Source organism: Triturus cristatus, chromosome 7, assembly GCF_964204655.1.
Source record: "Triturus cristatus chromosome 7, aTriCri1.1, whole genome shotgun sequence".
NCBI lineage: Eukaryota > Metazoa > Chordata > Amphibia > Caudata > Salamandridae > Triturus > Triturus cristatus.
The window spans coordinates 956,880,844-956,908,289 of record NC_140590.1 but is presented as its reverse complement, the minus strand read 5'-3'; the positions used below and the strand labels follow the sequence as shown (position 1 = coordinate 956,908,289).

The 27,446-nt window shown below is 49.5% G+C and overlaps 1 protein-coding gene across 1 annotated transcript in view; it reads right to left on the bottom strand.

Annotated features, from left to right (window-relative positions):
* TXNDC15 (thioredoxin domain containing 15) overlaps positions 1-27,446 on the bottom strand; it is a 109,615-nt gene that overhangs the window by 39,940 nt on the left and 42,229 nt on the right. The window contains exon 3 of the mRNA XM_085617990.1: positions 8,460-8,623. Within this exon, the coding sequence (XP_085474116.1) occupies positions 8,460-8,623 (164 nt within the window). The remainder of the gene's footprint in view (positions 1-8,459; positions 8,624-27,446) is intronic.

Genomic DNA, 27,446 nt, shown 5'->3' with positions numbered 1-27,446 from the left:
CCTTCTCCTCCAGTCCTCCAGTCCTCCTTCTCCTCCAGTCCTCCAGTCCTCCAGTCCTCCTCCTCCTCCAGACCTCCTCCCCCTCCAGACCTCCTCCTCCTCCTCCTCCAGACCTCCTACTCCTCCTCCTCCAGACCTCCTCCTCCTCCTCCAGACCTCCTCCTCCTCCTCCAGACCTCCTCCTCCTCCTCCTCCAGACCTCCTCCTCCTCCAGTCCGCCGCCTCCTCCAGTCCGCCACCTCCTCCTCCTCCAGTCCTCCTCCTCCTCCAGTCCTCCTCCTCCAGTCCTCCTCCAAGTCCTCCTCCTCCAGTCCTCCTCCTCCTCGTCCTCCTCCTCCAAGTCCTCCTCCTCCAAGTCCTCCTCCTCCAGTCCTCCTCCTCCAGTCCTCCTCCTCCTCCAGTCCTCCTCCAGTCCTCCAGTCCTCCTCCTCCTCCTCCAGTCCTCCTCCTCCTCCAGTCCTCCAGTCCTCCTCCTCCTCCAGACCTCCTCCCCCTCCAGACCTCCTCCTCCTCCTCCTCCTCCTCCTCCAGACCTCCTCCTCCTCCTCCAGACCTCCTCCTCCTCCTCCAGACCTCCTCCTCCTCCAGACCTCCTCCTCCTTCTCCTCCTCCTCCTTCTCCTCCTCCTTCTCCTCCTCCTCCAGACCTCCTCCTCCTCCAGTCCGCCTCCTTCTCCAGTCCTCCTCCTCCTCCAGTCCTCCTCCTCCTCCAGTCCTCCTCCAGTCCTCCTCCTCCTCCAGTCCTCCTCCTCCTCCTCCAGTCCTCCTCCTCCTCCAGTCCTCCTCCTCCTCCAGTCCTCCTCCTCCTCCAGTCCTCCTCCTCCTCCTCCTCCAGTCGTCCTCCTCCTCCAGTCCTCCTCCGCCTCCAGTCCTCCTCCGCCTCCAGTCCTCCTCCGCCTCCAGTCCTCCTCCTCCTCCAGTCCTCCTCCTCCTCCAGTCCTCCTCCTCCTCCTCCAAGTCCTCCTCCTCCAGTCCTCCTCCTCCTCCAAGTCCACCTCCTCCAGTCCTCCTCCTCCTCCAAGTCCTCCTCCTCCTCCTCCAAGTCCTCCTCCTCCTCCTCCAAGTCCTCCTCCTCCTCCTCCAAGTCCTCCTCCTCCTCCTCCAAGTCCTCCTCCTCCAGTCCTCCTCCTCCAGTCCTCCTCCTCCAGTCCTCCTCCTCCAGTCCTCCTCCTCCTCAAGTCCTCCTCCTCCTGTCCTCCTCCTCCAGTCCTCCTCCTCCAGTCCTCCTCCTCCTCAAGTCCTCCTCCTCCTGTCCTCCTCCTCCTGTCCTCCTCCTCCTCCAGTCCTCCTCCTCCTCCAGTCCTCCAGTCCTCCTCCTCCAGTCCTCCTTCTCCTCCAGTCCTCCAGTCCTCCTTCTCCTCCAGTCCTCCAGTCCTCCAGTCCTCCTCCTCCTCCAGACCTCCTCCCCCTCCAGACCTCCTCCTCCTCCTCCTCCAGACCTCCTACTCCTCCTCCTCCAGACCTCCTCCTCCTCCTCCAGACCTCCTCCTCCTCCAGACCTCCTCCTCCTCCTCCTCCAGACCTCCTCCTCCTCCAGTCCGCCGCCTCCTCCAGTCCGCCACCTCCTCCTCCTCCAGTCCTCCTCCTCCTCCAGTCCTCCTCCTCCAGTCCTCCTCCTCCTCCAAGTCCTCCTCCTCCAGTCCTCCTCCTCCTCGTCCTCCTCCTCCAGTCCTCCTCCTCCAAGTCCTCCTCCTCCAGTCCTCCTCCTCCAGTCCTCCTCCTCCTCCAGTCCTCCTCCAGTCCTCCAGTCCTCCTCCTCCTCCTCCAGTCCTCCTCCTCCTCCAGTCCTCCAGTCCTCCTCCTCCTCCAGACCTCCTCCCCCTCCAGACCTCCTCCTCCTCCTCCTCCTCCTCCTCCAGACCTCCTCCTCCTCCTCCAGACCTCCTCCTCCTCCTCCAGACCTCCTCCTCCTCCAGACCTCCTCCTCCTTCTCCTCCTCCTCCAGACCTCCTCCTCCTTCTCCTCCTCCTCCAGACCTCCTCCTCCTCCAGTCCGCCTCCTTCTCCAGTCCTCCTCCTCCTCCAGTCCTCCTCCAGTCCTCCTCCTCCTCCAGTCCTCCTCCTCCTCCTCCAGTCCTCCTCCTCCTCCAGTCCTCCTCCTCCTCCAGTCCTCCTCCTCCTCCAGTCCTCCTCCTCCTCCTCCTCCAGTCGTCCTCCTCCTCCAGTCCTCCTCCGCCTCCAGTCCTCCTCCGCCTCCAGTCCTCCTCCGCCTCCAGTCCTCCTCCTCCTCCAGTCCTCCTCCTCCTCCTCCAAGTCCACCTCCTCCAGTCCTCCTCCTCCTCCAAGTCCTCCTCCTCCTCCTCCAAGTCCTCCTCCTCCTCCTCCAAGTCCTCCTCCTCCTCCTCCAAGTCCTCCTCCTCCTCCTCCAAGTCCTCCTCCTCCTCCTCCAAGTCCTCCTCCTCCAGTCCTCCTCCTCCAGTCCTCCTCCTCCAGTCCTCCTCCTCCAGTCCTCCTCCTCCTCAAGTCCTCCTCCTCCTGTCCTCCTCCTCCTGTCCTCCTCCTCCTCCAGTCCTCCTCCTCCTCCAGTCCTCCTCCTCCTCCAGTCCTCCAGTCCTCCTCCTCCAGTCCTCCTTCTCCTCCAGTCCTCCAGTCCTCCTTCTCCTCCAGTCCTCCAGTCCTCCAGTCCTCCTCCTCCTCCTCCTCCAGACCTCCTCCCCCTCCAGACCTCCTCCTCCTCCTCCTCCAGACCTCCTACTCCTCCTCCTCCAGACCTCCTCCTCCTCCTCCAGACCTCCTCCTCCTCCTCCAGACCTCCTCCTCCTCCTCCTCCAGACCTCCTCCTCCTCCAGTCCGCCGCCTCCTCCAGTCCGCCACCTCCTCCTCCTCCAGTCCTCCTCCTCCTCCAGTCCTCCTCCTCCAGTCCTCCTCCTCCTCCAAGTCCTCCTCCTCCAGTCCTCCTCCTCCTCCAAGTCCTCCTCCTCCAGTCCTCCTCCTCCAAGTCCTCCTCCTCCAGTCCTCCTCCTCCAGTCCTCCTCCTCCTCCAGTCCTCCTCCAGTCCTCCAGTCCTCCTCCTCCTCCTCCCAGTCCTCCTCCTCCTCCTCCAGTCCTCCAGTCCTCCTCCTCCTCCTCCTCCAGACCTCCTCCTCCTCCTCCAGACCTCCTCCTCCTCCTCCAGACCTCCTCCTCCTCCAGACCTCCTCCTCCTTCTCCTCCTCCTCCAGACCTCCTCCTCCCTCCCTCCTCCTCCAGACCTCCTCCTCCTCCAGTCCGCCTCCTTCTCCAGTCCTCCTCCTCCTCCAGTCCTCCTCCAGTCCTCCTCCTCCTCCAGTCCTCCTCCTCCTCCTCCAGTCCTCCTCCTCCTCCAGTCCTCCTCCTCCTCCAGTCCTCCTCCTCCTCCTCCAGTCCTCCTCCTCCTCCAGTCCTCCTCCTCCTCCAGTCCTCCTCCTCCTCCAGTCCTCCTCCTCCTCCTCCTCCAGTCGTCCTCCTCCTCCAGTCCTCCTCCGCCTCCAGTCCTCCTCCGCCTCCAGTCCTCCTCCGCCTCCAGTCCTCCTCCTCCTCCAGTCCTCCTCCTCCTCCAGTCCTCCTCCGCCTCCAGTCCTCCTCCGCCTCCAGTCCTCCTCCGCCTCCAGTCCTCCTCCGCCTCCAGTCCTCCTCCTCCTCTTCCGCCTCCAGTCCTCCTCCTCCTCCTCTTCCGCCTCCAGTCCTCCTCCTCCTCTTCCGCCTCCAGTCCTCCTCCTCCTCTTCCGCCTCCAGTCGTCCTCCTCCTCCGCCTCCAGTCCTCCTCCTCCTCCGCCTCCAGTCGTCCTCCTCCTCCGCCTCCAGTCCTCCTCCTCCTCCGCCTCCAGTCCTCCTCCTCCGCCTCCAGCCCTCCTCCTCCAGACCTCCTCCTCCAGTCCTCCTCCTCCAGTCCTCCTCCTCCAGTCCTCCTCCTCCAGTCCTCCTCCTCCAGTCCTCCTCCTCCAGTCCTCCTCCTCCAGTCCTCCTCCTCCTCCTCCAGTCCTCCTCCTCCAGTCCTCCTCCTCCAGTCCTCCTCCTCCAGTCCTCCAGTCCTCCAACTCCAGTCCTCCAACTCCAGTCCTCCAACTCCAGTCCTCCAACTCCAGTCCTCCAACTCCAGTCCTCCAGTTGTCCTCCGCCTCCAGTCCTCCTCCTCCAGCTCCTCCTCCTCCAGTCCTCCTCCTTCTCCAGTCCTCCTTCTCCAGTCCTCCTTCTCCTCCTCTAGTCCTCCTCCTCCTCCTCCTCTAGTCCTCCTCCTCCTCTAGTCCTCTAGTCCTCCTCCTCCTCTAGTCCTCCTCCTCCTCTAGTCCTCCTCCTCCTCTAGTCCTCCTCCAGTCCTCCTCCTCCTCCTCCAGTCCTCCTCTCCCTCCTCCTCCAGTCCTCCTCTTCCTCCTCCTCCAGTCCTCCTCTTCCTCCTCCTCCAGTCCTCCTCTTCCTCCTCCAGTCCTCCTCCACAGGTAGCCCAGGTTGTGTGTTCTGTCTGGTTGATATGCCTTGGGGTCCTTTTGTTGGGCCCTTGGCGCTGTTGGCTGCTGGTCCAGCCCTTTGTTGCCTTGTGGTTTTGGATGTTGATAAGCCTGAGATTAGGCCTTCTGTCTCTTCTTTATTGGCTGCTTGGTAAGCCGTCTGCGGGTATTTTCTGCAGGTCTTTCTGTTTTGTCCTCTGCTGCAGAAATGTTGTTCCTACGAGGTGTTCCCAGGGTTCTTGGGACGTAACCTAACCTATGTGGGGTAATTGTAGCTATTACATAGCTCTGTCATGTGTTGGGGAGGTGTGGTCACCCTTTCAGGTTCCTTGCTCTCCTTGGCATCACGGTATGTCGCAGGTGCGATCTTCTTGCCACTTGTCTTGGAGCCCCTTGCGCTAGGTCCGTCCTTCTCCTTGTCGTCCAGCCGGTCTGGCCTATTGTCGGCGGCATCGTGTTGTGGCGGTTCTGCACTTTTGTACTGTGTTCTGGTGGCCGGCTTGGTGCCAGGAGCGATATACACAAATGACCCCGACCCCTTTCTGAATTCAGAATTTTGCCTAGTTTTCTGAAATGTACGGCTTGCCAGGCTCACCCATGGGTTTGCTGACTAGTTTAAGTGTGAAGTGCCTCAAACTCGAAAAAGTGCCTAGGGGGAGTGGGTCAGCCAAGATGGCCATGTGGACGTGATCCACAATGGCTCTGCTACCACCAATCGATAAAGGAAGGAATACAAATACCCAAGGCGAAACCCACCATCGGAAACGACTTCAACTCACCCAGCGGTCCTTGCCGGTGCAAATTTAGAGCCCTTGGTGGTGAAGATGTGACCCGATGGTGGTGGATGGCGAGGGGCCTGGTGAGGTGCGGGCCTGGTGGAAGAAGTCCCCCGTGGCCGGTCCAACGGTCTCTGGGACGCACAGCAGCATGGATTGGAGCATCGCCAGAGGCGGCGGATGGCTGACAACTACCCCACTCACTGAAGACGCTTGAGCAGACTCCTGACCCCCGAAAAGTGATGGTAAGTGGGTGGCGAAGGACGTGGGCCTCATCAGTGTGCTACCGGCCTCTGAGATACTTCCCCCACCTGGCCAGTCTTTTTAATCATATAGCAGACACCAAACGTGTGACCCATACAATGACGAGGCCGGATCACAGTTATCCCAAAACAAGGAAAGGATCTACAGCACTGTGGCTCCTATCGCCCTATAGCTTGCTTATTTTAGACACGCAGTTATACTCCAAAATCTTGGCCTCGCATCTGGAAGACTGAATTCCTGGTCTGATCCACTTGGATCAATCCAGCTTTATTAAAGGCATACAGACGCATGATAATGTACGAAGAATGATCCATTTGATTGTGAAGGCTACCAAAAAAGCACATTCCGGTGGTTCTGCTCGGCTTAGACGCCGAGAAGTCGTTTGATCGAGTGGACTGGTCCATTCTGTTTCACACTCAGAGATTTTGTTTCTGCGAAACTTTATAGCAATGATACAGGCCAACTTTACCGCACCAAGTGCTAGGATACTGGTCAATGGGGTGGGATCGGATCCCTTCCTAGTAGGCAGGGGGACGAGACAGGGATGCCTGCTTTCCCCACTCCTCTTTGCGCTCAGTATTGAACCCCTGGCAGTAAAGATAAGAAAGACCCCAACGATTTCACTGTCTGCTGATTACATTTTACTGACACTTACAGATGCACAACAATCTTTGACGACACTGCAAGAGGAACTGAGACAATTTGAAGAGGTGGCGGGCTTAAGCATTAATCCACCTAAATCCGTTCTCCTTAACTTGACGCTGACCGACAAGGAGATGGGGGCGCTGGTAGCTAAAACCCCCTTCCAGTGGGCAAAGAAAGAACTCGCATACCTGGAAATAAAGATAACTCCCAAGATCTCGGGTCTGTTTGAGGCTAACTACCCGCCACTCCTCTGCCAAATAAAAACTGATCTTGAAAGATTAGCCCCTTTGTACATGTCATGGCTTGGTAGAATACACACCTTTAAGAATGTAGTCCTACCAAAATTTCTTCATCTCTTACAGAGCTTGCCTGTTGACTTAGAACGGGATTACTTACCTGGCGATCGCACTCTTCTTACAAAATGTATCTGGCAAAATAAAAGAGCAAGCCTACCTTCTAACCTCCTACAGAAGCCGAAGGATGAAGGAGGTCAGGCACTCCCTGACTTTGCTCTTTATTATAAAGCGGCCCAACTCTGAGTCATTACTGAGTGGTCCCTTCGAGGGTCGGCAAGATACTTGCTGCACGCAGACAGGGCAACAACGGGAGGGGTCATATGGGATGTTCACTGGAAACCGAAGCCAGACCGCCTTCCTAATTCTTACATAAGCACCCCCTCGAGAACGACCTTAAAAATCTGGGATGAGGTGCTAAGCTTGGCTGCGTGGATAACATTTCCATCACTGTTTACATTATAAACCGGCTTTCCCACCAGCAATGCAGCCAGGCACATTTGATGTGTGGAGGGAGTGGGGCTGCCTCACTCTGTCTGACGTCTTCCATAACTGGGATATATTGACTTTAGAACATGGTCAGCGAGACTTCCACCTTCCGACAACAGAATACTTTCACTACCTTCAGCTACGTCACTGGGCCCTACAGTCTGAGAGTCTGGAAGCGGCGGCCAAGGAGCTTACACCACTGGAACACTTTGAGAAGGGGGCTGGGACTATTAAGGACGCCATTTCCTTTCTATTTTCTCTCCTGTTGCACATGCTACCATCCCGACAACCACGTCACCTTCAGTTCTGGGAGGGCAGACTGGGGCTCGACACCCAATGGAAGGCACTCTGGAAAGACAACGCAACACAACCACTCTCTAGGGCTTAGTGAAGACTATCATAAGATATTTTATTATTGGTACCTATATCCCACCAAACTGAGAAAGTTCTTTCCTAAAACATCTGACTTATGTTGAGGGGTTGTGGTCTAATAGGTGATTTTCGTCATATCTGGTGGGACAATCTGCCCCTTCTGGACCAAACTCTTAGCCTAAATCAAAGATATGTTAGGATATCCTATCCCAGACACCTCTGACTTCGCACTCCTGGGCTTACTGGATAACTGCCTGAAAGATCAGGGATGCACGGCCCTGACACAATGGCATGCATATCTATGGCAAGGAGTTATAATGGAAAGAACGAGTGACATTTTTAGAGGTGACTTCCCAAAACTCTGAATACACTTGGGGTTCTCTGATCCGGTACCTCTCTAGACGTCTTCCACTAGTGGCCTGCCAATCACGGGTGAGAGCGCTCGATCTCTTCCAATTCTAAACAGCGAGATCCTACCCACTAGAGTAATGATTGCAAGATTTAGATCAGAGCCTTCTGCTAGGCCTTCTTTTTTTTAAGTTTTAGGTTGGAATTTCCTGCATTTTTTCCTTTTTCTTTTTCAGTTCAAGAGGGTGGAGCACGGGGAGGGTAAAATTTGGGGGGGCTGTTGGGACAAGGTTTACTTATTAACCCTGGCAATGCTTAATGAGAATCGATAGGAAGGGGTACCTTGAATAACTGAAAAATGCTGTGTCTTGATATAGATACAGGAAAGCTATAATGGGATTCCTTTATTGAATGTATTGCCATGTTCTATACCGGAAAATCAATAAAAACATGTTTGACAAAAAAAAAGTGCTCAGCATTGGGATGAGGGGAGGGGTAGTGGGTTGGCTCAGTAGCCAAGTGGTTAAGATGTATGTAAATAGAATTAAATCAATCAGAAGAAATCTACTACCTCTCCCCCATTGCCAAGAAAACATAACCAAACTGTTGCTTCATCATATTAGTCATGATTGCTACTTTAATTTCCGTAGATGGGGGTGCAGGCCTCTCATTCTGCCATGTCCAACTCCAAAATTCCCCAAGGCGTTATGGGAATCTATTTGGGATTATGTTTTTTTTTGGTTAGGGTGCAGAGACGTTCCCCTAATGATATGTTTTGACACCTAAAATGAAACTTTAATCATAAAAACATTAGGTTATGATTGAATAACATTCAAACACTTTCCAATACTCTACATTCATTGAGAAATACCTGCTATGCTGAGAGGCATCGAGCGCCAAGAAATGGAGGGTGGGAAAAGCACGTGGCAGAGAGTTGAAATGAGGAGCCAGTCTCGCTGAAAAATGACACCATGGTGTATAGAACAAAACCAGAGTACATTCACTGCTGTTTGAGTTCAAAAACTCCATCAAGTCCTGCAAAAAAAATAGAATAATGATAAAAACTTCAACGGATGTGTCTATAAAACGGGCCATGCCAGCTACACACAATTTCAGTCAAAAGTACCACAAGTATTTTCAGATGAAACACTCAACATATTCCTCAACTCTCTGGAGTACAATTATCAAGAAGATGCATCATTCATATCTTCTGCTCAGAGGTCCTATCCCCAGACCATTCTGCAGTAGATGGCTAAATGTATCAGGATGTCTTTGGTGGTTAGTAAATAACTCAACAGGGCAATGCAATGGGCTCCCTTTGGCATTACAGAAGCAGCCTAAATGACCTACAGCTAATTAGGCATTATTTCGAGAGTTTTTACATCGCAGGTAAGTACATCTAGAGTATACAACTCGAATCCATGTTTAGGTTTTTACTTCGCAGCTCTTCATTGAGCAGGTAAGTGCATATAGAGTGAGTGTGTGTGTAAAAATAATGTATTGTGGTAGTAAATTAATTGTAATTAAAATAATGATATACACAATTAAATTAATATTAAGATATTGCTAAAAAAAATTACAAGTTAAAAATTACTTTAACATTAGATTTAACTTAAGTTTAAATAATTGTTTTAATTTACAAAACAAATAAATAAGTCATTCACTTTTAAAGGTACTGTACAGTGGTAGTAAGAGGTTTTTAAGCCTCGGGGAAGGGTAGCCTATATAGGCAGTAAGGAGATTTTTAAGTGTGGAGATAGTTCTTGTGTAGAGCTAGTAAGGGTATTTAAAATGTATAGGTAGTGGTAGTCTAAAATTGCATTTGTCACCCAGAGTGGGACGGGTATGCCTAGACGTAGTTCCCGTGCTCTCCATGCCACTGGAATCAAGCTATCCTGGCTGAAGAGGGGTGAAACCGGTCCTAGGATGCTTGTTTCCAGTCCAGGGAGGACCTGGCTTGGCAGTTCGGGCTGGACTGTTCCCATGAGGCACAGGGTCAAGACTGATTTGCATATCAAACTGGAATGGCATGGTGAGCAAAAAAAAGATGGATTTAGGCCCAGTTCTCTGTACTGGGGTGAATGTATGACATTGTTCTGCATTATGTCCATCAACTGTTGTTTTTGTAAAATTAATATGTTAACAGAAGTATGAAATACTGATATTATAATTTAAAAAGTAATTAACATGTTAGGATTCAAGTTATATTAAATTTAATGTAAACAATAAAAATGTTAGCATATTTCTTTATGTATATATACATTTAAATATATATATAGCATATACATAAATGCTAGTTATATACATTATATATGGATATATACACATACACAATATTTGTATATATACATACACACACATTTAATATTGAGATAAATAAATTAAATGAGAAGGGGTTAAAAGTAACTTACCAACAAAGTAAAGTGCTACAGATGTAAAGGAATGCGATGTAAAAGGTACTCCTGATCCAATGACAAACTTGTGCTGTTAAGACTCCCATGTAATGATGTTCGATTTAACAACTAAATTACTCTGTACACTGTCCTTTACATTGGAATTTTATAGTTTGTCAGTGCCATTACAGGCCTGGGACCAACCAAATGCATAACAACCTTAGTCAGGTCGCTAAAGTGATTGTACAGCCCAAACCGCTAGACCACAGGAGCAGGAACCCAAACAAATCTTGGGTTGGGTTGTACTAGCCCTTACAGGAGGAGGGCTGGGGGGAGGGGGGGGCAAACAAGAACTACTGAATTATGCCCATTAGAAGTATCAGTGGTCATTCAGCCAATTGCGTATGAACTGGCACTTCTGTACCAGTAAAGAAATGCTAGTTGCAACAACTTTCATTCAATTGAATAAAAACCGCTCCTAAACATTTTTGTCCCTTATACCCTAATATACAAGAAATCAGTGAGTTGAGACCTACGAAGTTACTGGAATACCAAATATTATGTAATGACCATGAATGAACAACTTTAATTTAAAAAATAAAAAACATCCTACACACATCATAAAGCATTTTGGCCCACACAAGTACCATTGCTTAGGGGATTAAGAAAAGTCATGTTAAACATTTGAAATCTTTATAATTCCCTTTGAACCAGAGATAGTATTTAACTTAATAGAAAAAAATATATGTTAAAATGATTACAACATAAGATATGCAGGTTCTGCATTTCAGTAGCATAAATGGTCCTTCACCAAGGTGATTTAGATTGTTGAGACCGGAATATCCCCAGGCATGGTAAAAGGGCATTCAATCCTGGCTTGAGTGTCCAACTGTTGTTTCAACTGATATTGTAACTTTTTGTTTTGCCATGATAATCAAGGTCCCAGGACCTGTTCTGTGACCTGGAGAGACCACTAAGTGTGCCCTCATAGCTAGCATGGTTGAGTCACATAAAGCGATGGTGGAAGCAAACTGAGTTGTAATGAATCCTTATAACCAGACCGGTTATCTTTGTCAGTATACAGTGGTGTCTAATGTTCCCAAATGTGTGAAGTGCTGCTTTAGATTAAACTCAAGATCCTTGTGCTAACATTGCATGTGTATAGTAGGACTCTGTGTGTTGTGGGAGTTTGAGTACGGGGACGAGTTAACTAAAAACTTTGCCTGTTCCACTTGGGCGGTGTGCTCAAAATTAACACATTAAGGTTCATCCCCCAAGGGAAAATCCTAAAAAATCTGGCAAACTTTTGAAAAAGAATGTATATTGAAGTCGTCCATTGCCATAATTGGAGTAAAAGAGATATGACATGAACCGATCTCTGGGGATCATGTTTCGAATTTCTCAATCACCCTAGAGGCAATATCATCGGAGTAGGCAGATTGGCTGTTTGAGTTATAGATGTTTAAGACCAAGAGATTTTTTTCGCCAGGAAACGTATGAAAAAACGCTCCAAATTTGGAAGAGTTTGTCTCCAACTCTTCCTTTAGACAATTCAGAGTCAGTGATATTAAGATGCACACCCACCCCTTGGCCCGCCCAGAGGATTCTGGTATAGTCGGGCTAATAAAAAGTTAACAAAGCCATCTAGGAAAGGTGTGCTTCGGATTGACCAGGTTTCTTTAAGGGCCAGCATGTTGTATTGCATGATAAAATCTAGCCAATTCTGATCACCGACCTTCTCCTCAAGCCCAGTAACATTCAAAGACAAAAAGCTAATCTGATCGACAGCATCAGCCATTACAAGGGGAGAATCAGCTCTCTTACCCTGCAAGACATTTGCAATATTGCAACTCATTAGGGGTAGTCAATCCACCTCCTCAAGAGTGTTAAAAACATCAAATCTGTTAGAGACAGAGAGGGGAGAAACAGTTGCCTTAATAGGCCTAGGATGGGGCCCATCATGCACATGACTCAGCAAAGATGGGGTATGCCTGGAAGTAGTCAAACGATGCACATTGCCCAGTCTATAAAAATCCCCAGTGGCCGCATCCCCATGCTCACAGTTGGATCTTCCTTTCTCTCAAAAGAGTTAAGAATTCTACCCGCAGCCCAACTGTTGCTAAGAATTAATCACTATGCAATCACTATAAAAAGATTTGGGGACCAGTTATTGAGGAACAGTTATTGAGTGCCTGTGAGTGCCGTGATATCCGTGATAGTGCCACCTTTTGAAGGGTCCTCAATAGTCCAATCCTAGCAGCTGAGGATGTGCCAATTTTGACCTTAGTGATAGACAATAGATGGTTTTGCCATTTTTCTTCTCATATATTGAATCAGGTATAGAATCTGGACCCCAATCTACCAAGGTTGTATAGTTTTGAAATAGAAAACGGTCATTTTCTGCTTCAGAAATTGAGAGTGCCATTAAGAGATTTGTGGGAAAAAAGACACTGGGTCTGCCGGTGTCCCAGCAGAACGTTTTAAGACTGATCCCCTTAACTCGGGCCCCTTGTTATCCAAGGTATTAAATGCTGCTGTGCAATTTGGTCCTTCGACCTCAGGGGCTCAGTCCAGATTTTCACCATTTTTAAAAAGGGTGATCGAGCCAAGATGTTACAGATCCATGTGATCTTGGAAAGGCTATCTCTATGGGCCAAATAGAACATCATATCCAACCTGCAGTATGGATTCAGACCTGGGTTAAGTACTATCGACCAGTACTTGAACCTAAATTGAATCATCCAGAAGTATACTATGGCTCAAAAAGGCACGCTGGTCTTGAGTTTCATGCACCTTACTTCAACATTCAACGTGGTAAATCGCACAAAGCTTTAGGCAATGCTGTTGTCAACGGGGGTAGACCCAATATTGGTGTTCATCTTGGAGGACATACACAGAGATATGTCTGCGTCGATCAGGTATGGGCGGGATGGCTGTTATATAGGATCTCTTCCAATAACTTGTGGCATTAGGCAGGGGTGCATTTTGGCCCTATTCTTGTTTACGATCTATTAACCACTTAGAGGCAGTGCTAACAGACAAGAAAAGAGATGTTAATCGTGTGGGCCCCCATCGAATACCAGTTCTGCTTTATGCAGGCGATGCCATCCTCATGTCGATTACTTAACAACACTTTTTCAGATTTTATTGATCACTTAGATCTTTCCATAAACCATATGAAATCATACGTAATGATTGTCGGAGCTAAGCCCAGTAAACCCAAAGCTCTCTTTTGCAATAAAATGAAAATTGCACAAGTGCACACTTTCAACAATTTGGGCAATTTGTTTGACAACAGAACGCATGGGGTCCACTGTTTACATCTAAAAGATCAATGCTTGCCGGTTCATGGGTGGCGGTCACGGATTTTTGTGCAAGGTAGTGCAGGAAACCAATAAGCCCCTTCTTCAAGTTTATAATGCTAAATATGTGTCCGCTACATCTTATGTTAGTGATGGTTGGTGGATTGCAGTATCATCCAGGTTGAGAAGAGCTTTGCCAAATGTTTCTAGGCTGTCATGTAAAGCACTTCAACTTTTGCCGTCCATAAGGAGTTGGGTCTCAGATATATCTCAGATATCTTTGTATTAGGACCATTGCTACAGTGGATAAAGCCAACCCTAAATATAATAATTATCAGGGACTGTCTTACCCTGGATAATGTAAGAGTGATTTCATGGCTCGGCTATATAAAAGCTGAATTTACTATTTTGGGTCACCCGGACTAGTATTTATGCCTTGATAAGAACACTAAAGCAGATTACCAGTGGGTTAAACATAATTTTACTATGCGTGCTTCTGCTTTAAGGGAAAATAATGAGCTACAGAAACCTACCATCCATGCCCACTGTTCAATAAAAACTGTACCCTCATCTGAATTATATTTAACCTGGGTGACTAATGTCTAACACGGTTAGTTATTGACATGATTCAGTCTAAACCTTTTTGTACAACTAATAAGTATTCCCATGGGCTTGTCTGCTCAGGGCTCTTTGGGTCCCTGTGAGTGTGATGACTTATCAGCCCAGACTATTGTACATTTTGCACTGTTTTGCCCATTTTTTTAGCTGGCCTAGAAAAAGATTTTTAATATCTTCAAACAATTGAAGCCAGCCATGCAGCCATGCAGCAAATCCTGCTGTTCAAGGATGTCTATACTTCTGTGTGTAGGCAACTTTTTGTGTAGTATAATTAAGCTTCGGAGGTGTGGTCTTAATTTTATTGTGGGCTTGAAACAGTGCTGTAATGTTCTAAATGCAGACAGGAACTTACACTACGTGTCCAATTAAGTTTTTTGTCTATGTGTCTCTATATATGTGTGTATGTTTTTATTGTCTTTTTAATGTATTTCAACTCTTTTCTCATGTATTGTATTTGGTGTTATGGCTATTCACTGCTAATATTCATCTTATATGGTCATATTTTAACCGAATAAGATGACTGGAGATAGGACTACCCAGACAAATTCAATTAGGACCTTGTAAGTAACAGGCTGCTGACTAGCTCTTCTTAAGCACTGTCATTTGGTAGATGGTAGGGCTGAGGGGTGGGGCTGCAGTTTCTGTTGTTCAAGGGAAGTAAGTTTCAAGGCAGTGCATGCCATTTTGCAGAGTTCGGACTACTACTTCAAGAAGGCTGATGACAGCTAGATGCAGCGATCACACACTTCATTATGCCTTAGTTTTGCAGACTCCGAATTGGAGCTAGCACCATTGCTACCTGCTGTGAGAGCCATCACCTTACACAAAGGCTGTATTAGACAGTAGTTCTTGGCCAAGAAATGAAATGCTCTGAAGAGAACTTGGACTGGTGTGTGATCAGGGCTGGTTCTTGCATGACAGCCAGACTTCCAGAAGTGAGAGAACATCATCTTAAGTCTGTACTTCCCAATGGCAGAGCCGAGTGTCTCTCTAGAACCTAAAAGCAAGCCTGCCTGCTGAGAGCTGAAAAGTGAGTGCCTGACTTTGCCGGAAAAAAACATGTCCAGGAGGAGAAGTCCAGCATGTTCCAGGCCCAAGGAACACCCAGAAGAAGCAGACTGCCTGTGGGAGCGAAGCCATTTCAGACCCTTGTGTGTTCCGGATCTCCCTGTGAGATTGCGATTGTGAGCTGCACCAACCTACACAAGTAAGGAGAAACACTGGGTCGTTGATCGTCAGGCCTTGTGTTGAAAACTTGTGCTGCCACTACCTGACATCTGAACTGCCCAAAAAAGAACTGCTGTCATCATCAATGCAGAAGCCCTGATTGGTCTGGGAGGCTGTCACTTCCCAAAAAAATTATTTTATGAAGACCCAGCTGGGACGCTGCAACTGCAGTGATGGAGATACTGCCTACAACAAGCCTAGAAGGCCACAACTGCCACAGATGATCGTTCAACCATTGAAGACCCGGCCCTGAGGCTGCAACTGCTTAGGCCGAGTGCCCGCCTGGAAATGGCAAGGGAGGCCAAAACTGCTGAAAACAAGCGCTGCCAAACCAGCCTTGCATGCTGATTCCAGCAACTGGTCTGAGACCCGACTGAGGCGGATACTGCTGCAGTACCACATCTCTGCAACCACTGACACAGGAATGGGTACACTGTATGCGCCCGCCACCATCCGAAGAGCTGCAGTTACAGCGAGAAGTAATGGCAGGCCCTAAGCATAAATCAACTGAAAGACGAGCACATAGAGAAGTATGCCACTGAACGACGAGCACATAGAGAAGTATGCCATGTGAGCAAGAGACCCTTTTATCCTGTGAACTCTGTGTGGCGAAAGCCACTGAACTGAACTGTGCATTAGCCAGAATGGTAAGCCAGAGTGAACTGCACAAGTGGTCAAATAATGCCTATGTCTGTATAACACACCAAAGACCATAGAATTTAGAAATCCTAAAGAGGGAAGAGTGCACTTGGAGAGGGCCAGCGTCTTACTCGGGATTTTAGATTGCAACCCTGTATTTGCACCTTGATTGAACTGTGTTGTACTTTGTTATTCTCTGAGATTAAAGTTGTTTCTTCTTAGCTAAAGATAGAAATTGTGCTGGACATTTCATTTGTTCTTTTGTTGGTGGACTGTTGAGTTATGAGCCCTTGCAACCCTAACTCGCACACGACCTTCCTAAGAAACTTTTGACTGCTTACAGTCGCTACACTAATAGTCAAGTACAGAAGGGGTGTACTTGGCCCAGTTAGCAGATCCCAGTGGCAAACAACAATATAGTAATTTGCAGATAAAATTAAATATGTAAGCAAATATAAACTACAACACTGTCCAAGAGTAATAATTACTCTTCATTATATATTGAAATAACGCAGAGGGCCTGACTGAATGATAATTCCATGGGATTTGTCTGCGGCAAATAACTGTGACTACAATCCGACCAGGAATATGAAATAGACACAAATAAGATAAAGTTCTGCCACACCAGGTTAGTGAGCCATACCTGCATTACATCAAATGTGTATTTGCAAATTTAAAAACACCAAAGTACACATTTAGTAAACTATTTATGCACCTTAAATATGGAAATAGCATTGTTTATTAGAGCAAAATCCTCTTCCTGGATCAGGGAACAACAACTGAAAGGACTTTTGTTCTCTTAAATAGATTTAATCACTCTTAAAATTGACAATTGTTTTAAATATGAGGAAACCTTCTTTATTTTAACTCTCTACTTTGTTAATCTATTTGCAAAATTTCCACACATATTACATATTCATAAAAACGTTACAAAAAGAATACATTTACATTTATAGAGCTTAAAAGAAAAATTCATACAATCGATAAATACTAAATAGTATATACAATGCTTCAAAGTAAGTTTGGACCCACATTTCTTCCTATTGGAAGACTTCCCGAATTATCATTCGTATAGAAACTTCTAACTTTGACTAAGATTGGATTGTCAATAAAATTGCATTTCTCCCACTCATACAAGTTATCAATTAAAGTGTAGTCTATTTGTTTATACACAATGTAAGAAATCGTCAAAGGAAGCTTTTATGTATGGACATTTTTTCAAACCCTAACTTCATCATAATTGTACTAGCCTGAGACAAAATGTCTTCCTTATTTATTTCTCAATATTTTAAACGTCAAGAAACTGATTTTGGACACGAGTAGTACTCCAAAATAGCATTTAAAATGTAATTCCATAATAGATTTTTAAAATAAGATACATTTTGAAGTTTTAAAAAGATTGTACAAATATAAAAGTACTTGGGAAATTCCTCTGAAGCTTTAAGCTGCCAGCCCTATTTCCAGCCTTATTACTTCTATTGGATTTGAACACAGCAGACCACAACAAGCCTTCTACAATTGTGATTAGACCTTCTTAACTTTACCAATTAAAATAAAAAGCTGAGTCTCATGGCATGAAGTGCAATTGGAGTAATCTCACCAATATAAATTTGCATCAAGGGGGGTGTGGCCAGGACAGCAACCAAAATGCCAATGAGTCCCCCCGCATGCCGGGATAATTCCAATTCAGGGCATTTTCATCGGCCCAGGGGGTGTCTTACTTGCCTGCGACTCGGCTGAGGAACCCCCCCCCCCCCTTACTGGTTGCAGATTTTGAGTCATAGCCGAGGCGCGGAAGATCCTCCTTGGTTGGCGCAATGGTCATGGCGCACCTCAGAGGTCCTGCACGACGGGGCTGAAGGCGAGCCTGGGGCTGGGGCTACCGAGCCCTGCCGGGTCCCACTGCCGTGCACTGAACTCTGCAGGACGGCAAACAGCAGCAGAGCGGAGTGGCACTGCTTAGGCTGCACTGCGTCATCCTTTCGGTGGCCGAGTTGGGCTGAGGACTGTTGCACCCGAGCTGTCGGCTGCCTCCTGTCATCGGGGACCGATGCGGAGGGCATCACTCTAGCTCTGCCTGCAACCCCCACCACAGCCGGCGCCTGCACGGGTGAGTAATGCCCAGGGCTGGGAAAGGGTGAGCGGGTGGTGACACTAGCCTGGGCCTCGGGTCGGGAACCGACCCCTCATGTTTCTTGGGAGTGACTGCCTGCCCTTCCCCTACCCCCACTCATTGCTGACCACCCACTGCTCAGCTATGGCTGCGACCGTACTTAGCTGTACAGATCCACACTGCAGCGCCCTGTGGAAATACCCTACTTCTGAAGGCCTGAAGCTCCTCATTACACCCCAGGAACAGGATTGCGTGTGTTCCTGCATATGACACTGCCAGCTCCCGCGGATCCACAAGCAGAGTGTACCTGGTCTGGACTACACGCTTTTCATCTCATCTGTCCACCATCGCAGGGCCTACTGCGAGATTCCCCACATACGGAGGTCCTTGTTGCCCCAGCCCCCACTTACTGCTCTACCAGCAAGGGCTGAGCAGACCCCAAGCATCATAAGTTACCTTTTGAACCAGCTAGAGAGATGACCAAGGCAGCTGGGGGTCCCTCAGAGCTGACGCAACCTGCTACAGTGGAGGCCTTGATGGTGGAGATTCGTGTGGGCTTCAAGGCCATGGATGCACCATTTGCTGGCCTGTCTGGCAGACTGGATGGAATGAATGAACGCCTGGACTGCCACCAGATTCGGATAGAGGGGGCTGAGGAGCAGATTTCTACGCTGTAGGACAGTGTCGCTGCCATGTCGAAGTGCCTGGAGAAGCTGGAATGCCAGGTCAAGACTGTGGATTTGGAAGTCAGATCACACCGCAACAACCTCCGAATAGTTGGACTTGCGGAATCCACAGCTACGGGCAAAATGGAACTGTTGAACAACTCCTGGTCGACTTATTCGGACATTTACTAAACCGATCCCCCAAAACAAGCCTTTCTAAACTCTTCCCCTCCACATCCCTTTTTACTCATCCCAAGCCTCCTCCTACTGCTATGACCTCCAAACCATAAGAAAAAGTCTAAAAACTTCACTCTATCCTTTTCAATTAAAATAACAGACTAATATGTCCACTTCTTAAATTTCATATTTCACTTTACTAATTTACCACTAATCCTTTATGGGTTCCAGAGTAGCGTGCTACTCACCTAAAAAAGCACTTCAACACCCCATCAGGGTAGCAAGCGCTATATAAATGCAAATCTTTTTCCCTCCTCTATCCCGCCACTACCCATCTCTATCCAAATAACTGACTATGCCATCCACCACTCAAATTACTTTCATATTTCACTATACTAATTCTGCACTAATCCTTTATGGGTTCTGGAGTAGCGTGCCACTGGACAAAAAAGCGCCTTGTCAGGGGTAGTAAGCGCTATAGAAATGCAATTACAATACAATACAATGAGGCATTCTCATCAGTGTTTCTGGTGGAGCGTGCACATTGGTCAATAGACCAGAGACCCCCTGCGGGGGCAACGCTGCATCCTATTTTTGTCTGAATGTTGAATTTTAGGGATAGAGACAGTGACATCTCCTTCTATCCATACTTCACCTTGATGAGCCAAGAAGCCCATCAGAAGTTCACGGGTGGAAAGGCCTGGCTCAGGAAACTGGGCTTACGCAACGGCATGCTGTACCCCGCCCGTCTTCGTGTGGATCTACAGGGTAAACCGCGCATGTCTGACACCCCTGCAAATGCCCAAGCATTTTGCAAGTTATATGCTAAGGACCAACAAAACTCTCCGGGGAAGTTCTCCTGCGCAATCCCCTTCGGATCTCCATGCCACAAACATTTCAGATCTCTTCCCCGTAGACTGACATGAAGTATAATGTGTTGCTACAGTTACTTTGAGCACCACGCTCTTCTCTGCAGCCTCCAAGGATGATTGGCGGTACTTATGGGCCCTGGTTAAATGTCAAGGCAGTTCACGAACTGTAGCGGACTCTTTGCGTGGTCCATGTGTTTGCGGTTGGGGGGTGCCCATGAGTTGGTCCCTACATAAGTCGGATATTGCCGGTTGCTCATATGTTTTCCCCCTTCTATTCCCTACAAACATCCCTTATCCCAATTGTTATCTGTTAGAATGAGTCTACAACAGGCAACTTGCTGTTGACGTGCTGCCCACCATCTGTGGTGTACACCATCACGTTTAATTGTTCCTATTGGGTATTTTGTTGTTTTAGTTTTTGCACAGGTCATTGCTAGGCACAGGTCTGCCTGGGTTGCGGGGTGGGGGGGCGGTTGGGACTTGGTTGTTTTTTTGTGTTTATGATTACACACCATGTTGTGAGGATGACTGTGATCCTGCTCTTAGCTGGTCCAACAAGACGATTGTAGATAATGCCCCTGGACCCTGTGTCAGGTGGACTAGATATCCCATTCATGACCTGGAATATTAGAGGTATTTACAATTCCCGTAAGGGCAAACAGGTGCTGCAGTACCTGGTTAGGCAAGAGGTAAAAATGCATTCTTGCAGGAGACACACCTGTCTCTGGGCTCCACCACGACCTATGCCTCGGCTTGGGTTCCGCATAGATATTTCTCCAACTTCAATTCGCATTCCCGTGGGGTATGTATCCTGATCCCCCACTTTGGCCCCTTTTCCTTTCTAGACAGTAATATAGACACAGAGGAGAGATATGTGGTGGTTACCGAATAGCTGGCGGGACAAACTATACTGCTCTTAAATATATATGCCCCTAACATGGACTCCCCTGATTTTATTCATGACTTAAAGAAAAGTTTAGAGAAAGTGGACACAGACCATATCATAGTTGAGGGGTGGGGACCTTAATTTATGTTTCAACTCTGCGGTGGACTCCACGGCATCTGTCTCAGATGGAAAGACTCACTCAACACACATACTGTGTGAAATTTGCGATGTAAGGTGGCAAATCGCGCCAGTGGAAAGATGAAGGGCAATGGAGGGGAGTGAAGAGTTTAGTTTGGTGAAGGGGGTGTAAGCATGGAGGGAGATAGATTAAATCGGGTTGCAGAAATGGAAGGGTTTAAAAGAAGGACTAGGGAGGTGGGATGGCAAAGAAAGAGATGAGAGAACAGAGGGTTGGAATAAGGGATAAAAAACAGGGGTCATGATACTGGAACTAGCAACTTAATGACATTGAGTCTTATAGCAATAAGAAATATGCAAGGGACTGTGCACTGCTATAAGTACCAAAGGGATATCTATGGAAACGTTGTAAATACGTAAACATTATTAATGAATTTTATGAATGTTAGCCAAAGAGTAGAGAGGTGCAACCGATATTATAAATAACATTTTGTATACACATGGAGGAATGGTATATTAATGTAAGTTTTATTGTCATTTTCAGTTTCCCCTGACGAAGGGCCCCCAGTGGCCCGAAATGCATTGGGTTCTAATAAACTGCTTTGATGAACTTGCACTTGTACGTATTCTTGAATAGAGGTTCGGACGGCCCATCTCGAATATGAGAAACCTTGGAAAATGCATTTCCTTGCATGCGGATTTGAACTAATTTCTAATGAATGACTGGATGATCGATGGAGAAAAAGTAGCTAAATGGAGATCAATGAAATAAGAAATCAAGCAGAGGCAGTATGGGCTGTGCCATGGGTTTGGGGCGAAAAGGTCGCCCCATAAAGATGTTGAAATTTGCGATTCACATTCCCTTAGAGAATGCGCAGCTACCGGGCCACACTTGCTATTCTACACCCCAGGGCACTTGGTCGCGACTCGATTACTGGTTCCTCTCCTTTTCCCACCTCCCTTGGCTTAGCGAGGTGACATGCCCTCCCCGCACACATTATTGGACCATGCCCCAGCGTGCATGGTTTTAAATACTCCACTTCCAGGCAGCAGGGCCAAAACATGGCGTTTTCCTTGCCATGCCTTGCTCGACACGGCCTTCTGCAAAGAACTTCAGATTGCCGCCACCGACTATTTTGAATTCAATATAGGCTCAGTGGCCACACAGGCCACCCTCTGGGAGGCCTTCAAGGCCTACATCCGTGGGGTAGTTATAGCTAAGCAGAGCAGTATACCACGCAATATACGCCGTTCCCTGGAGCAAGTGGAGGCAACTCTTCAGCTTATAGATACTGCTGCCCTTGATGGTCTTGTTGATGAGCAACCCCACCTCTGCGCTAAGGCAATGGAGGAATTCTGTGAATTTGCTGACCGTGAAGTGCATTTCCTATGCAAATATGTGAGGGCCTGTCGCTACGGCACGGGCGAGTGCCCGAGCCGCACGTTGGAGAGATTTCTCCGCCCACAGAGGAGGTCGGATTACATACCAGAGCTCACATTTGTAGACGGGGGGCCAGACCTCAGGGTACTGCAGAATTGCAGCGCTTTTATACTCAACTATACACTTCTGAGTGTGCGGAGGATGACAGTGCCCTGGCAGACTACCTCTCCGAGGTGGTTATGGTTTGGCGGTCCACCCTACAGCAACTATTTTTGAGTGAACAAATATCAGTTGAGGAAATCATGCCCTGCAATACAGATCGAAGGCCCCCGGTTCTGATGGACTTACAGGTTAATGGTTTTTTTTTACAAAACATACAAACATCTTCTCAACTCCCCACCCTTTAGAGCTTTACGCTATATCACTTTAGACTTGTATACTACCGTGCTTCACGAAGCGATCATAATTCTGCTAATAAAACCCAGGAAGGATCCCTTACAATGCCAATCCCATAGACCATTGTCTTTATTGAATTTTGACAAAAAGATTCTCGCTAAGGTTCTAGCCACTAGACTGGCCCTCCTGCTTGAAACCATGATCTCCCCTCTTCAGTTAGGCTTCATTCCGCACTCATCCAAGTCCATAAATTTGCGTATGTTGTTCTCTGTTTTGAACAGATTATCACCAGAGGTCCCGGCAGCAGGGGCGTTACTCGATGCAGAGATAGCCTTTGATTCTCCGGAGTGGCCTTTTCTTTTTGAAACATTGACGAAGCTTGGTCTGCCGCACAGGTTCTCAGCCCTGCTCAAGGTTTTATACGCTCAGCCTACGGCTCGTTTTCGTGGCAACGGTTCATTGACATCCGCGTTTACACATGCCACATGCAATAGACAGGGGTGCCCATTCTCCCCACTCCTATTCATTATTGCCATGGACCCATTGGTGCGACATCTCCAGGAGAAATATCTTTGGCAAGGGCTACAGTCCACCACAGGACTGCTGCTCTTATTGCTTTACGGGGATGATATATTCCTTTTTCTTAGACACCCCTCTCCGTATTTGTATCCATTATTCAGGTGATCTAGAGATTTGGTCGTTTTTCAGGTCTCCTAATCAACTGGAGTAAATCTAAGCTCTTTCCGCCAGAAGCGGCCACAGAACAGTTTCAAAGCAATCTCCCATTGCAGTGGTGAGATGATACAGTCAAATATCTCGGTATCAAGGCCAGCAACATGGCTGAGTAAGCCGCGCTTTTGCCGAGCTCCGGCCGAAAGCTTAATCCGACATTGAATCCGGTGCCCTGCAGACCCGGAGACCACGAATTTCACCAGAAGAGGGCCATAGTAGTTGTCCGCAGAGGCAGCCGCGGCATGTAATCCCGTAAGCGGAGCCCGGAGGGTTGCCGGGTCCCGGACCGCTCGAGCGCCCTACACATACCCAAGATGGCGCTGCAGCACCGCTGAGAGAACGCAGAGGTCGGGGATTCCGTGACCTCTGGGACCCATCGGCGTGCCGGCCGGAGCAGCCGCGACGGCTATATACCCCTGGTGACGAGGTGGGGATTACCGGAGAGCACCGGATCCAAGCGTGGTGCCCCTCCCCCGCCGAGATCGAAGGCCGCAGCTGTGATCGAGAGCGGAGCCGCGGAGACGGATCCGCATGTGGAGGTGCGCTGGAGGCCCGTGATTAGTGGAAAAGCCTCCGTCTCTACATACCGACGGCAGGGCTCCCTAGCGGACCTGCAGGAAGCGGCGCAGGGCCACGACCGGGAGACTGGAAGGCGGAGTATGAGCGGAGAGACCCTCTGAGGTGACGAGCGGGGAAGGACTGGGTAGAGGAGGACCGGACCGGCGGCGACAGGAGGCAGCGCCTTCCCCAGGAGTACCCGATTTGTTGGGGTGCAGCATGGCAGTGAGAGGTCACACTGGATGGGCCCTTCCCATTCCCCAGCGTACAGGACATTCCCCCGGGCCGGACGAAGGGGCCTCAAGAGGACGCAGGTGCCGGGACTGGACTGGAGGTGGCAGATACGTGGAGCAAGAACACTGGCAAGATGAGCTGATCCACCCCCCCCCCCCCACCCACCCCTCCCCTGAGCAGCATACAAAGTGGCTGGTATGTGCAGCAGTTAGTGAAGGGGCGGCCGAGTCAGAGAAGAGGGCCGGGGCCTGGGACTATACCCCTTGTATCTCCCTCCCACCATTTCGGGGACACCGCCGCAACTCCAGCGGCAGAGACATTGGAACAGGTCTGGTGGTGGCGGCAGAGTTGGGGCCCTCGGAGAGTGAAACAATCTACGTGAGGCTGAGCATTTGAACTGCTGTGGCGGGGCCTGGTGTGTGCCAGCTTGTATGCAACTGACTGCCCCCCCCTACGACACAGCACCTTAGTGGGGAGCGTAGGCCTGTGTGGCGGATAACAAGTGCCCTCGCCCGCAAGACGCAGGGCAGTCCCGGCTGACCCAGGCCCAGGCGCTTTCACCATGGGAAAGGATAGGGAACTGAAACCACCTCGCCAGGGCAAACTGGACCAATATGCGAGGGTCATCGCCCGCCCCCCAGGAGGCCCGCGCGGCCAACCGCTCGGATACGGATACCCTCCTCCAGGCGATCCAGGATTCCAGGACTGCGCTAAAGGGTCAGATTGGTGCAGTGGGGACAGAGGTGTGGCTCCTCCACCAGGACCTCAGAAACCTTGCTGAAGGGGTCACTGAAACGGAGACCCGCTTAGGCGAGACGGAAGACTCAGTAAAAGACCTTCACAAAGATATGAAGGAACTCCAAGCCTCACATAAAGACCTACTGTGGAGGGTGGATGATGCGGAGAACAGAGCGAGGCGCAATAACCTCCGTTTAGTGGGTTTTAGAGAGGGAATCGAAGGGACGAATATGCCGGAATTTCTACACACTTGGCTACGAAACACCTTCCCGACAGACCAGTTCTCCTCATGTTTTGTTGTAGAAAGACCCCATCGGGCGTTGATGGCCCGACCGCCTCTGGGGGCACAGCCCAGGCCCGTGATTGCACGCTTTCTGAACTTCCTGGATAGAGACATGATACTGAGGGAGGCCCAGAAATTAGGGGAACTCTGGCATGAAAACACCCACATAATGATCTTCCCAGACTATAGTCGAGAAGTACAAAAGCAGAGGCGCACGTTGGACTCCGTAAAAGCCAAATTGAGAGAACGCAAGATACAATATATGCTACTTTTCCCCGCCAAACTGAAGGTCCTGTTTCTGGGCAGATCGCACTTTTTCCAGACGGCGGAGGAGGCCTGGCGGTGGTTAGAGGAGCGCCCCCCCCCCTTGAGATGCACGGAGACACAGGCACGCGGCACGGCCCCTTCGGACGGAGAAGGCAACAGGCCTTTGGACTCGCATCGCTCGCTTAGAACCCGGCAGTTGCGAGGGGGTCGTGCCATAGAGACCACCCCGTATGCCCCCAGAGGCACAGGACGCCGTAATAGACGCACTGGAGGATCACTTGACTCTCGGCTCCCGACGAGCGCCCGCGAGCTCGGTTCTCCCGGACTGCCTCGGATGGATAAAGACACTGGAACTGCAGCTGAAACTGGCAGCAGACACTCTTCCTCTGGGGAAGAGGAGGTAATGGGCCCCTCCCTACACCCCTTGGCGGCTGAAATCATGGCGCTGGAACAAACGACGTTCGCAGAGGATGGGACGTCCCAGAATGAACCACCTGACTCTAACTCCTGAACAGGGGCCTGCAGGATTGACCGTGGGTTGGACTACTGCGCCAGAGCAGGCAAGCTGGACACGTACTCCCACTTCTTTACGTCCTTTATTGCTCATCTTGACTCTCTCCCTATTTTCTTTTCTTTCTCTTCTTTCCACATTGTCATTGGCGGAGGATCGGAGATAACCTGGTGACTGTGTTCCGTGTGGTCCATCTGGTTTCCGATCTCCGTCTTTAACTTCATATTCTCTTGATGGTTTCGGGACTGCCGCAGGAGTTTGAACTTGTGGCATAAGTTGGGACACGGGAGGGCGACAGGCCTCCGTCTGCCCTACAGTCCACTCCCCGGCATCTTGCTGGGGATGAGTCATGAGGGAGGGGGGAGGCGGGGTTGTGTTCGTTTTAGGGATGGGAAGGTTTTGTTTTATGGTTTTTTTCTTACATGTTTGTTTGGCACACGGTTCGCAGGACCGCACAGACGGGCGCGCATGTCACCGACCCCCCACTAGAGGCAACTTTGCTATACACCACTCCATGGCCTCCCTGACTGATTATGGGCCCCCAGAGGGTGGACTAGTGAGTGGCCCCTACAAGGTGCTCACATGGAATGTGAATGGTCTAGGGGAGAAAATTAAAAGAGGACTGGTGACGGCATATGTTAAAAGACTACACCTGGATATAGTCCTCCTCCAGGAGACCCGCCTTAAAGGCACGAGATGTTGGTTTCTTGCACGAGGAGCCTATAAAGTATTGGCGCATGCAGGCTACACGGCGGGCTTCCGGGGGGTAGCTATTTTGATAAAGTCTCCACTCTTTACGGTGACCCGGACATGGACGGACCACCAGGGCACTTATGTAGGGGTATCAGGAACGTGGGGGCGACGAAGGGTTACATTAGCCTCGATTTATGCGCCCCCGAAACTCCAGGCTAGGACCCTCTCTGGTCTGGCCGACATCTTCCTCGACACACCAGACACGCTACACATCATAGGCGGTGACTTTAACGACGTTATGTCCACCCCATTGGACCGATCAGGGTCCCGCGCCGACAGTTCCACGTCTACGCTCTGGGCTAGGATAATGACTACACTGGGCCTGACTGACGTGTGGCGACGGCAGCACCCGGATATCAGAAGCTATTCCTATTACTCGGGGCCCATAGGGTACACTCCAGATTGGACTACATCTTCCTCCCCCGACACGCACTAGGGGCTGATGATGAAGTAGAGTATTTAGCAAGGGGAATCTTGGACCACTCCCCCCTTCTGGTTCAACTGGGTGGGATGCCCCGGGCCAGTACTAGAGGGTGGAGACTGACGGCATGGGACTTACAGAATAGTGAGATAATGCAGGGCCTTAGGGCTGACACAAAAGTATACTTTGCGGACAATGTAGGCTCAGTGCAATCGGGTGTTATCGTGTGGGAGGCATACAAAACAGTGCTCCGGGACCGGGCCCAAAACCAGATATCCTGGGAGAAGCGGAAGACGCAACAGGAGCTGCATACCCTGGAAATTCAAATATTAGCCTTAGAGCGGCGGTATCTGTTGGGGAGGGACACACAGGTGCTCCGACGCCTGACTGATACTCAGCAGCAATATAAAGCCCTGGCCACGGACGAAGCGAAAGCGCAGGCACTAGCAACCCTACACAGACTCTATGATGTTGGGGACAAGTCCGGAAAGCTGCTGGCATGGTTAAGCCGCAAGGAAAGGGATGCAAGATGGATAGACGGTGTGGTCGATGGA